The sequence below is a fragment of the Athene cunicularia genome, assembly GCF_003259725.1.
Source record: "Athene cunicularia isolate RWA chromosome 13 unlocalized genomic scaffold, athCun1 chr13_part1, whole genome shotgun sequence".
Classification (NCBI taxonomy): domain Eukaryota; kingdom Metazoa; phylum Chordata; class Aves; order Strigiformes; family Strigidae; genus Athene; species Athene cunicularia.
Genome location: NW_020799117.1, coordinates 9926321 through 9939417, shown reverse-complemented (window position 1 = coordinate 9939417; position 13097 = coordinate 9926321). Strand labels below are relative to the sequence as shown.

The 13097-nt window shown below is 47.0% G+C and overlaps 1 protein-coding gene across 3 annotated transcripts in view; it reads right to left on the bottom strand.

Annotated features, from left to right (window-relative positions):
• NSD1 (nuclear receptor binding SET domain protein 1) overlaps positions 1-13097 on the bottom strand; it is a 45862-nt gene that overhangs the window by 20105 nt on the left and 12660 nt on the right. For all 3 annotated transcript variants that reach the window (XM_026858280.1, XM_026858281.1, XM_026858282.1), the window contains exons 6-15: positions 11894-12003; positions 10745-10814; positions 9841-9959; positions 5014-5157; positions 4459-4582; positions 3707-3907; positions 2112-2291; positions 1628-1784; positions 1127-1332; positions 440-552 (exon numbers count right to left, since the gene is read on the bottom strand). In XM_026858280.1, coding sequence (XP_026714081.1) covers positions 440-552; positions 1127-1332; positions 1628-1784; positions 2112-2291; positions 3707-3907; positions 4459-4582; positions 5014-5157; positions 9841-9959; positions 10745-10814; positions 11894-12003 — 1424 coding nt within the window. The remainder of the gene's footprint in view (positions 1-439; positions 553-1126; positions 1333-1627; positions 1785-2111; positions 2292-3706; positions 3908-4458; positions 4583-5013; positions 5158-9840; positions 9960-10744; positions 10815-11893; positions 12004-13097) is intronic.

Here is a 13097-nt window from a genome sequence, read left to right as displayed (position 1 = left end):
GAAACAAGATACTGTGGGTTACACACACAGCTCTGCTCCACTGCACCACGACCATCTACCTTGCACCACCTGGGATGCCCACCTTGCTGTCAGTAGCACGCAGTACTTGAGCACACTGTGTATTACCAGCACTCCCCGCTAAGTTCCCACAGTACAGAGGGACTTCCTTCAGATCACAACTGACACAGAACAGCAGAGAAGTCCAGATCTGTTCCAGTAAATCAGAGTACCTCTACTACTGGTGTCCAGCTTCCATACAGTCCTGTGCACACATGAAACCTTTCTGTGGAGCATGAGTAAAGATGCTGAGAGGACCCAAGTAACCTTCAAATGCAGCCAGATGCCCAAAAAGTAGAAATGTTTCTGTATACCTGTAAATCACCTGCAATGCCAGCTCAAGACTTCTCTTCTGCCCCTATCCCCCCTCACTTGCCCTCACCTTGATGTGTTTGTAGGGAGGAGGTTTCTTGTCATTCTTTTTGTCTTCCTGAAGCTGTCTCAGTTCTTTCTGTGCCTTCAACTCTTCAAATCTTACTGCAGCCTCCTGGAGAGCTAAGTGAGAGAACAGGCTGTGTTACGAGGAACATCCTCCCCTCACACAGAGCTGGGCTGCCAGTATCCACCCAGTTCTCACAGCTCCACAAGCAAACCTCCCCGGCCATATACTTCAGAGACAGGTTCACTGGAGGGGGGTGAAGAAAAGGCCAGTGCAGTAAGGCAGGCGCAGGAGTTACAGGAAGGTACCTGCCCATGGGTGATGAAGCATTCAAACTGTCAGCTAGCTCTGCCTGCTTTTGGGCAGAGGTCAGGCAGCTGCATTTTTATACACAGATAATGACTGTATTAGACACAGGGATGATGACAAAGTAGCAGCTCACTCGGATTTAGAGCAGCTATGTCAGAGCTGGAGAAGTATTCAAGATCTGCATACCCTTCTCCCTCTCTGGAAGTCATCAGACCAATGGACATTTTGAGTGTGCTGGATGACAGATAAGCAGCAGCTCATTCTACAGATTTAATTTCACTTCAGCTCTAAGATGACGTTTTTCTCTGTTACAAGAATGCCACTTCTCCAAATGGGAATGAAAAGAATATGTACCTCCCTCCCTGGATGAAGACAAGTTACCTTTCTTGTATATGCCATCCACGCCCTTCCCCATCTTGTCTTTGCTGCTGACATCACCTTCCATGTAAGGAAACACACGGGCCTGATGGGTCCACAGGTAATCCTTGGAGCCGAAGAACAGCACAGGGAACTCACCAATGTCATGTTTCATTTTCTGGATGTTGACAGGAATTGTCCTAGGATGGCAAATCTCAGCTGGCCACCACCTGCAAGATGGAAGGGCAAGATGAAACCTCTGTCTTCCCCACTTCCAACCATCTCAGAAGTATACTACTGCATGGAGACACCGACAAAAAGTCTGTGAGGGCTACCAACAAGGCTGGTGGGGAGACGAGAGGCTACTGGAGGAGAAAATCACACATTTTACTAACCACTACGTGCATGCAAAAAAGCCACAGGTTGCTGCACTGTACCCTGCAGAGAGGAGCAGCTTCTCACCTCAGTCACCATGAGCATGGCATGAACAAGAGATGGGGACAAGTCTGTTCTACTTTCACCTACCTGTATCGCCCAACTTTCACCCAGACTACTTCCTTGTAGTGTGGCTTTTTGCCTGCCTTGCAATCATTACAATACCAGCTTCCCTCTGGCATCTCAATGTTTAGACACTCACGGTGAAACGCAGCTGGGCACGACTCACAGCATAAAAGGCTGCCCCCTGCAAAGAAGAGGAGGAATTTTTCAGTCATTGTGCAGAGCCCTGAACTCCACACTCTCAGACAGACACCACTGAGAAAAGGGCATGATGCTCTTCTGCGAACCCTTTTCAAAAGTTGTACCCTACTCATGCTGCAAGAAGAACCCTTCCAAGGATCCAGAACAAGTCCTAGCCTGAAACTGGACTTAAAAGTGGATGGATGGGAATGCAATCTGTTCTCTGCAGTTCTCACTGGCACACTCTGGATAGAGAAAGCTTCTGCCTGCTCTAATGACTTCTTGTCATGCCATTCCTCGGTGTCAGGGGACCCAGTGCAGACCATCTTACCTTCTGAGCAGACAAAGCACCAGCTGACATTGACGTGCTCGTGGTTGCGGCAGCCCCTCCGTGCAGTAAAGTGATTGGGGCAGATGATGCTGTTGGAGGCGAGGACCACGGACCCAGCAGCCAGGCAGAAGTCGTTGGAGTGGTACGCAACCGGACACCGCACACAGCGCATCAAGCGACCTAGCACCAGAACATGTTGGGAACACTGTGAACCTCTAAAGGAGGACAATTTTTTGTTTCCTGCCAAAACCAGCCTCTATTGATACCTCAGCTAAAACCCATCAACAATAGGTGATCTTTGGAAAAGGAAACCGACCTTTAATATCTATAGACCGTCTATGCTATATTAAATAATTTAATGGGTATCTAGTATAACAAATTATATCTAAAATTATAAATATCTTCAATAGATATTTGTATATAACATATATAAAATTGTCTTATTTGTAAGTGAAAAACTTCCTGCATGCTGTGCAGAGACAGTTCGAGTTCATAGGCTGGGACTGCTTCCTATCATACACAAATAATTAGTAAATCAGCTCAGACAGAAATTACAGAAAGGGTGTTCCAAGTGCTTAGCTGCACATAACAAAACCAATCTGTGTATTCTGAAAACATCAGCACTTGCCTCTCCACTTTATCAGATTTTACCCTGAAATTCCAGAATGCAGAATTCAGAATTGCCTACAGGCCTAATTTATCCAAGGTTTTTGAGAGCCTGTTTTCTGTTCCTCACAGGAGATTACAAAAAGGGAGAAGAGGTGGGAGGGAAGGGGTAAACCTAACCACCAAAAGGCAGCAGCCTGAGGAACACAATGCAAATGTTCAGTGAGGAAGTGGTCAGCTGTGGGCTTTAGGCCTTAGTGTTGTCTTCTACACCAAATACTGATACGTGGGGAAAAAAAAGACTAACACAGACCCTCAGGATAAAAATAAGAGCTGATCTTATTGTGACTTAAGATACCAAGGATTTAAAGAAAGGCAAGTTTACAAGCAAAAATACATGGCAATCACAAAAAAGTTAAGTTTAATCATGTGAGATAAAGGTCAAGGTATTGCTGCAAATAGCTCAAACAAATTTTTGCCTGAGAAGCTTAGCCCAAGGCTGTCACTACTACAAGACAAAGAGTTTGCACTATAAAAAAAGATCAACTAGAACAGTATCATAGTTTCTACTACAGTGGTCTCTACGCCATTGCCTTGATAGCCAGTGCTGTAAGCAGGCACCACCTGTAGCAGTGGCACAGTGTAAAGTACACAGGAGAAACACGAGAGTGTCCATACAGCTCCAGAGACTTATTCAAAACCCCAGAGGCGCATGTGGCATCGCGGGACGTGCAGGCATCCAAGCGTCAGGACAGACGAGAACATTTCAGTTGCCATGTCTGACCATCAGGAGTGCTGATGAGCAGCAACCTCGCAAACTGACACCACCCCTTCCACTCCCCTGAGAGAAGCTATTCCTCAGAAAACGCTACAGCAAGCACTGTGGCAAAGACAAGATCTACATAAAGAACCAGGTAACTGCACAGTGGACTTGAAGCAAAGAAAGCTTAGAACTGCATCCCCTAGAGCACCCTAGAAGATTTTGGTACCTTTAGATGCAGAGATGTTTGCTGGGTTAGCAGCATGACAAGTCATACATATGTGCAGGGAGCATCGGAAGCCCTTGTTCTGCATGACGGTGGGCGGGTACTTCTGTATGCACGCTTCATGGTAATACTTCCCACAGAGGGGCAGCAAGCACCGTTTTACATCTTCCCCACAGCTCTTGCACACAAAGCAGGTATGGACCCCTAGAGAAAGAGCAGCAGATGTAAAAACAGTCATGTAGAAAGGTTAAATGAAGACCTGACACTTCCACCAGGCTGCGTATTAGCACATCACAACTTCCTAACCTGCTGTACCTATCCCAAAGTACAGGTCTCTGCAGCAGGCTGGTTTTGCCTGCAGCTGCAATAAAACTCCAGATTAAAAAAAAAAAAGAGCTGTGATTTCAAGCCAGGGAAAAATAAGATAAAAACCAAAAATCAAAAACCCTACTTAGACATTCCCCACTTTCCAGCCCGCTCCAGACTCATCCTCCCCACCAGCCCTCTCTCCCTAGGTAAGAAGAATTACCCCTTCTCTCTCTCACCGGATCCCAGACAATCACTTCTTCACACCCCACATGCCTGAATCAACAGTAAGATCAATTAATCTGAAAGTCATTCATTATCAAACCAATAATCAGAGGACTGAGAGCTAGTTAGCAGCCTTACTGCAGGCACATCACTCCAGCAAAGGAAGCACAAGGTGAGCATGCAGCAAGCACCCTGTCCTTCTGCACTCACAAAAGCTGCCGTACCTGTGGAACACTCATTGCAGATGAACTTGCCCTTTGGCATCTCGGAGAGCCCAAGGCACTGCAGGTGGAAAGCACCACAGCACTGCGCCTCACACAGCAACAGCTCCCCTGGCTTCTCACAGATCTGCGGGGAAGGAAGCACTGTGTCAGCTCTGAGCAACCTCCTTCCCCCGCTCATCCCAGACAGCAACAATCTGTATGCTGGCCAGGACTGCCAGCAGAAACTCCTGTGGAAAAAAACTGGTTTTCTTGTATTAGTAAATTCAGGTGGCTTGTGCATCACCACTGCCATTTGCCATCCAGTCCCTCTTACCATGCATCAGCTAACATGAATCCTATGTTGGTCATGTATCCCGTTTAACATCTGTGAAATTTAGCAGTAGAAAAGGCAATAGCAGAGGAAAGGCTCAATACAGAGCCACAAAAAGATAGTTAATTCTACAACAAGCACCTTGAGGCTACCTGGGCTTACCTGGGGCACTAGCATGTCCCCAAACTTACACAAAAACACTTTACAGAGATAAAGTTTCAAGGAGATTTCTTCAAGGACACTACCTGACACACATTCTCCTTGAGAGCTGCTCCTCCACCACGCTCCCCCTGCATCTTTTTGGATGAAGGCACTCCATGGTCGTTCTCTGACCCCTCTTCATTACCCTCTTTGGGGCTTGCAGCAGTCCCATGAACTGATGTTTCGCCCTTTAAAAAGAAATTCAGAATCAGGGCTGTCAGTAATTGCTGTCCCAACAGCATTCAGCCATTGAGCACAGAACAGGTTTGGCAGTTGATCTGTATGTGTTATCCACCCCGGAGAGAACATCCCCCAAACAGTTCCATCAAAAGACTTACAAGAAAGGAAAGGAAAGAGCTCTTAAATTATTATTTAAAAATAAACACTACTCAACACAATTATTTTCCTGTGCATAAGCCCTCTCTGAAGGAGTTATGGCTGAGGAAGAAAAATAGTGCCCTGCATAGAAACAAACTGGGTAGGCTGGAATAGCCTGAAGCATCCTGCATGCCGATGTCTGCTTGCAGTGGAAATGCAAATGAAAACTTCAAACAACCTTTATTGTAGTTGTCACCCAGAAAACGAGCCAGAGTTTTCCTCACATTTGTCTCAGCCTGTCCTAACCCATGTGAAATACAGGTGTGTAGGTACTCGAGGCCTGTGCTAGTAAGAACTAGCTGACCAACACCCAAGTGACCAGTGCAGCAGGGCATTTACACCACCACCCTGCCTGCAGTATTGAGTCCTTTATAAGCATCTGTCCTGTATGAGTATCACAGCACTGACCCCAACAGCTACAGCTGAAGGAGCATCCTGCCAAGAAGATAGGTTTCAAATGATAAAGGCCCAACCACACCCTCATGGGCCAAGTCAGGGATCCTGCTGTAACATTTCCAGAGGTGGAAGGGCACCTTTGGACAAATCCATGGGACCTGCCCAGACACTGTTAGAGGGAAGGAGAGCAGTGTGTGTCCTAGAGACTGTTTATACCACAAGATACTGCTGTCCTGGAGCTGCATGTGGTAGCACTGCCTTCACTTTTGTCAGGGCTAGTTAACACCCTCCTGCCAGCTTCCCAGCCTCTCAGTACAGCCTAGGCAGCACTGCGGCAGTCTCACAGCCCCAGCTGCCCTTTCAGCGTGGCTGCACCAAAGTGACGCCTTTAACTAAGTGTTTTAAGCAAGAACATATTAAGGACACTGCCATTTTTTAATATCCCAGCTCACTGCAGTTAGCTGACTGCTCTCAGTGCACAGCTGGCAGTTCCTCCTTGGGTCACCAAGCCATAGCCAGTGTGTGCCCAGAAAGACTACACCTGGAAGAACTTGTGAGGAACTGAAGCAGCAGCCCACCTAATGATCACGAGAGGGAGCTTTGCACCACTTTCTGTATGGGAGAGTAGCAGCCTGACTTGTAGTGCTACTAAAGCTTCTAAGCTGAACTGAATAGCCTCTGAACATATTAATAGTCAGGGCAAAAGGAGGATATAAAGATGTCCCCAAGTTTAAAGGAGTTGGCATTCTGGCCAGATAATGATGCTTCCTTTGACAAGTTTTTGTTTTGTAGTTTGTTGGGTTGTTGGGTTTTTTTTTTCCATTCCCTGAATGTAGCAGTATGCTTTTATTTGGGGACATTTTAAAGTGGAGCACTGATGGACAGGTGCACTGACAGTATATTAAAGAACACAATACAAAGATGAATGGTATAAATTGCATTTATTAAGCACCAAAAAAAGCAAAGTCCCAGCTACAAACTACTGCCAGTCCAACATACCATACAGTGAACAGCCTTGCAGACTATCATCACAATCTCACTGGAAGGCTGGCAGTGATGCAGCCTGCAGGAATACCCATAAGGAACATGTAAGCTGCTACCACCCTATCACAAAGCCCTGGCAGAGGGAAGGAAAAGGTCTCTACGTCACTGGTAAAAAGACCATCTAACAACACAACAGCCACCTTTGCCTCTATAAGCAATAGCATCTTCTCAAGCTAAGTGCTATACTTCTGCTCCTGCAGCTGTATTTCTGCTAGGAATTATGTAGTCTGCTGCAAGACAGTTCTCTGGCCCAAGCACTTGCTTTGGCTCCTGGAATGCTCCAGGAGCAGCATTGGTGCCCAGTGCTCCGAGGACTGGGTAGAGTTCAGGTCCTCCTATTCCTATATAGGTGCTCCCTCTTCTGCTCAGCCCAGTGACCTCAGGATTGCAGGGGTCACTGTAACAAAGAACAAGAGCCGGGTTAATCAGCTACTGGTATGGGCAAATGACATCAGCTATAGCTTCTGCTTATGCTGGGGCCCCAGTGTTACAGACAAGGTGAGCTCAGATCCTCCTGAGGTCAACGAGGTCCCTGTCAGGAGGGGCAGGGTGCTGGTAAACAAGCACCACCGATCCTGTGGTCAGTGGCACTAGCTTTCTGCTGTAGCTAAGGTTTCAAGACAGTGTTTTGTAAAGGGGAAGACATACTCAGATTTGCTCCAGACAGAGGTATGAGAGATTTAAACTGGATTGTCTTTCAATCCTTCTGGCTGCTTTCTAGCATGGCTGCTAGGACTCCTTGGTTTGAGTCCTGATGGCTGTATTTTACATGTTAATGGAATGGGAGACTAAAATGCCTCTAGGAGTCATATAACATTAATCACCAATTCCATCTTCAGATCTGAAAGCATTTGTTAGTAGCAATGCTACCTTAACAACTGGGCCCACACTGCCCAGTGTGGCACAGCATTCTATAGCCCTGCTCTTTCAGCCTAAACCCATCCTATTTGTTTCTGCAAACAGTTGGCCAGTCTGCATGTTCCACAGACCAGGATCTTAGCCTTATTTTAATCAGTGCTCTCAGAGCCGCACAGGGAAGGCAATGTCATAGCTAGGCAGGATGGGCAAGGCTAGATACCTGTGCTTTGTGAACATGGAGAAGGGGCTCACCATTCAAGGCCATCACTCTAAAGAACTTGTCACACTGTTCCCCCTCTTTCCCTACCCAGCACGAGCACTGCAAAACCACATACCTCCTACAGAGGGCAGGTGTCTCATCTTGGGTCTTCTTCCAGAGCTATCTCTGCTGCTGTATCTGGCAAATCCTCAAACGCCTGGCCTGTTCTCTGGCACAGCCTGACCTTGGCTCACAACCTTGACAACCATTTCAACAGCATTTTCCATCCCCTTCTCTCAGTCTCTTGCTGCCCTGAGGTTGTAAACTTGCACTCCTGGCTCCATAGACAGGCAAGGACAGAGAAAGCTGCTTAGTTCAGCCCAGGCAGACAAGCTTTCCTCTGCTCTTTTCCTCTGAAAGCAGCTGGATCCAAGGCTTCGCTGTGCTGTATCAGACTATTTCTTCTAGCACCATTCAGCACAAAGTGGCCTTCCTTGCCTGGTGTGTGGAAAGTCACTCAGGGACCAGCATGGTCCGAATTCCACATGAAAGCACAACTGCATTCCCATGGCACCCCAATATTCACCAGTACCCATACACTCACCTAATCCAAGGGGTGAACACTCACAGCAGCTCAAGAGACACAATCACAGAGAAATGATGCTGGCAAAAGGTGCCAAGCATTGCCTTTTGGTTTGGGGTTTTTTTGGCATGGTTTACCATACCTAACTTCAGGTACTTAACACATACCTAAGGCTGGAGGCAGTTAAGACTCCCTGAGCTTCCCCTGCAGTGAATGGTGAGCACAGGATTCAGAGCCGTAGTCTAGCTACTTTGTTGCTCTGAATTGCTCCCTCTTTTCTTCCCTATTAAAGATTCACAGAGAATTTGGTGGCTCAGAGTTGAGCCAGTCTCTTAATTAGTACCTAAGAGCAGACAATTTTAACTGCCCCCCAGCATTGGCAAAGATATTTGTACAGGCTTCTTTGAAACATGATTCCAGATGAGCACACTTCAGAAAGACCACTAACACCATCACAGGAAGGCTTGCATAGCCCGGGGGTATTACCCCACTTTATCACCCCCATCAGAAACACCTTCTTCAAAAAGCAGTAGCAGCAGGGTGGCTGGCACTGCTCAAAGTAGCACGAGGTTTGTGCTCTCCCAGAAGCTGTATAACAACAACAAATATAACAATATATGTCTGTAATTGGCTCCTGAAATACATACTGACTATCCTGACAGAACAGCCTGCTGCTGAACCTGGGCCACTGGAATTGAGAGGCGATGGTGAGATGCCCAGAGGTGTCCCACCTCTCCCAGGAAAAGTCTTGCTTCCCCTACACTTGGTGATACCTGGCTCATTCCTAAAAGGCAAAATGTGCTTGTCAGATATTTGTACACCAACTCTGCTGGGATGCAGAAGAAGGGAGTTGCCCCAGTTATCCCTTTCTGCTAGATGGCAGAATATAATCAGAGGCTCTTGTGAGCAGCCATATACAGTCCCCCCCACATCCCCTCCACTGTGCTTTGCTCACCCTGGTGTGCAGGGGCAAGTGGAAGAAGGGGTTGAAGTCCACAGTCTAGTGCTTGTGCTTCATACTGGTGCATACAAGGGCAAGATTACCACCACCACCACAGAAGACCTTTTACAACAGATCTTCTGACGTGCAAAACAATATGCCAGGCAAAAACCTGGTTCCATCAGATCCTGTTCTGATGAGATTCCATCAGATCAGAACAGCCTCTCTCCTAGAGGATTAGCTGAGTAGCAGCTTAAAAACCGAGCCTGAGTTCAGCAATCATCACAAAATAGCTACTAAATAGAGGTGGTATCTTCAGCTTCAACTCCAGCTCATGCAACTGCATCAGCAGGACAAGCTCCCAACTGACATGTCAGCCAGCCAAAGATGACGTGTCCTAGGCTCTGTGAAGTGCCCTGGGAAGTAGCAGACAGGTTATAGGGATGACAGCATGTAGCAATACCCAACAGTACCTCAGAGTGTGGGGTCTCCCCCAGCCCTTCCTCATTTCTCTCCTTCTTGGAATGCATTGCAGCAGAGGGATGGCGCTGTCTCTTCCGCTTCCGCTGCTTCTCCAAGAGCTTTTCAGAAGCTGGGATGCAACAGAAAGACCACTCAAGGAAAATGCAGAAATAATTCCCTTGCTACAGGTGCCACCAGCAAGTTCTGCACCTTTTCTGAGAGCTTCAGACTGGGTTCCACTGTCTTTGAAAGCAAATGGGCTGGGGCAATACCAGCCTCCAAGCAATCTGCCCTCTGTCCTGCAACCATCAGAGGACCACCAGTTCATACTGGTTTAAGCTTCCTTTGCTGGGTTGCTGAACAGTATCACTGACTTTCCTGTGACAGCCCCCCAACAGAAAAGAAGAAATGTTACCAACACAAAGCTTATGTTGCTGATAACTACCTCCTCCCACTGCATCGCAACAAAAACTTCCTCATGTTGATACCAATGTGACACAAAGGCAGATGGAGAGGGAGCACAATGCAACTGCACAACTGTCCATGGGACAGGGCAGCCACCCTTCAGCCTGGTCACAGCATGTCACCAGGCAAAACACAGTGTATTGGTACAGGACCTGTGCTGATGAAGTTTCCTTCAAGCACCCAGACCATGAATGAGAAGTGAACATCCTCTCACGGAAAGATGAGCCCACTGTCTCCAGTTTCCAGAGGGAAATCAAAGACATAACAGTATCATGAGTAAACAATCTCAGTACTTACTACTTCTGCCACTGCCTCACCTGAGGCAAGCACCCTCTGAGAAGGCCCAGGAAACATAAGCCCTTACACACACACACACACACACACACAGAGCTACAGGCACCGACTCTAATGTCACCAGTAGCCTACCCCCACAGCCCTGCCTCCACTTACCTTCTCCCAGGTCCGAGAAGTGGGCTGGCGAGTAGAGCTCAGAGCTGTCGCTCTCGGAAGGGCCCGTGCCCTACAAATACACAACAGAGTCAAGTCACCAGATGCAAAGCAGAGACGCATGTTCCTCAGCAACTCAAGAGCCTTTACAAGTGACTGCAACATGTAACTTACAGTTCAGGTCATGAATTCATCAGTGATTAGAGACTTTACAAGAAAACATTTGTTTTGTGTGTGTGACAGATCCCACATGGAAAAGTCAGTCTCTGGGCAGGAAGGAATGCCAAGTCTGATGTGTCTTGTGGTCACCAGCATCATCTGCTGTTTCCAGAGCTGTCCCAAAAACGCTGCTAACACCCTGTAAGCTGCTGGGAAGAGAAACTCTCTTCTGGCTTCACACTCTTACTGAGCTTAAGACCAAATACACTGGCCTCTACATTACTGGAACCATGATAATTACATTAAGACTGTGCCACACAGAGAAAAAGGAAAGGAGGAAAACTGTTATTAATCAGCCTTACAGTGGCAACAAGTCTTGTGCAGGTATACCACCTGAAACAGTTCTCCACAAGTTGCTTTTTTCCAAGCCATGTCACTGAATATCGAGTGTTTAGCAGAGAAGAGAAGGATTTTCTTTAAAAATCTGCACCAAGCACTGTATACGACATGTGATACAACTCAAGCCTCCATCCTGCTACAATTCTGCATTTATGTACCATTCACCAGCTCACTTGGGAAGGTAACAAAGGAAACACTACTCAGAGGAAATCTGACGTAAAAGGACAAAGCCTTAGGTTTAACTTCAAGCTACCTTGCAATGTAAGTGACAGAAAGCTCCTGCACAGAACATTCCCGCTCACACCTCCCCAGCCAGCATCCGGATAACCCCTTTTCTATATAAAACAATGAACAGGAGATTTTACAGCCGAAACACTCAATCCCCATTACAACTGGGGAGGGGTGAGGAACACATCTGGATTCAGCAGATTTCTTCATCACAACACAGCAAAAAGCACCTCTGGAAAGGGTGGACCTTTGCTCCTGGGCCACTGCCAACAAAAACCCACAGCCCACTGCACTGTCTCAGTCAGCAGGGTCTGCTGTCTAGGCTCGTTTTCTATCTGGTTTTCAAAAGAGCTGGAAGAAAAGTACCTTCTTTGGGGGAGTCCATTCATCCTTCTTTGGCATAAAGGCAGTGTCCAAATCATTGGATTCCAAGAGCTTTTTAGTGGGCTTCCTTTGACGCTTGCTTTCGAAGTTTCCTGCAATGAAACTCTTCACATCAGGTAAATGGGAGTTTTCTTCTCTTCAATCAGACTATTAAACAAATATCATCCAACAGTTCAAAACAATCTGCTTTACCCTGTGTTTGGGATCATAAGCTCCTTGGGTAGAGATGCCAATTACCTGTTTCTGTACAACTTCCACAAGAATGGACCACAGTCTGCCATGACCTTCAGGCATACCTCAATATGTAATACAAAAATCCACCCACAGAAGACAGACTATGAAGTCAATGCCAGCAGGTTAAGATCCTGGCAGCGCAACTGAAATCATAGTTTCCCAATCACTTTGATCTAGCATAAGCCAGTCTTACCACTGACAAATACAGCCCTGCCTCTACTCCCACGCCACTCACATCAGCATTCATGCTGCGCATAGTAAACATGCTAAAGGACATGCTCCTGGTTAAAATTACCTGGGAAAAGACACACCAAACAAGCAAGCTGTAACCTGCACCATTTCCTACTCCAGCCTTTTGCTGGCACGCAAGAGGTAAAGAGTTGCTAGACTTGGGCTCAGCCACACTAATTTTGGGAACAGTATAAACTTATAATGACCAGGAAATGATGACGCTGAGTGCAAGACACTCCACAGAAACAGCCTTCTACCCATCTTACCCTGTTCACCTGCTTGCTTTATCAGCCTCAGCTGTGCCCCTTCCGTAACACATCTCTTCATGCATTGCTTATGCATCAAACACCTAATGGGGGGACAACATGGCATCGTTCTCAAGGCAAGCCTCTGCCCACAGCTTGGGCTCTGCGGGCTTCAGCAGAAGGTGAGTTTTCTCAGGAAGGGGAAGAACTATGCAACCTCTGCATACCGGATGTTTGCTCCCACTGCTGCACACTCTACTGTTCTGCACCTCCAACCTCAGGTTCACATCCCCAGTTTTTCCTCCTTTAATCCTCTCCAACTTTCCATCCAACACCTACAAGTCCCCATGGTATTCACGTAACAGGCTGACTTCCCAGTACCTCTCTGCTTGGTTCAATTTTTTTGACCACAGGCCCTTTAGAACAGGAACAATGTCCCCTCCCAAGTCAGTACAGTCAGAACACCAAGGCTTTAA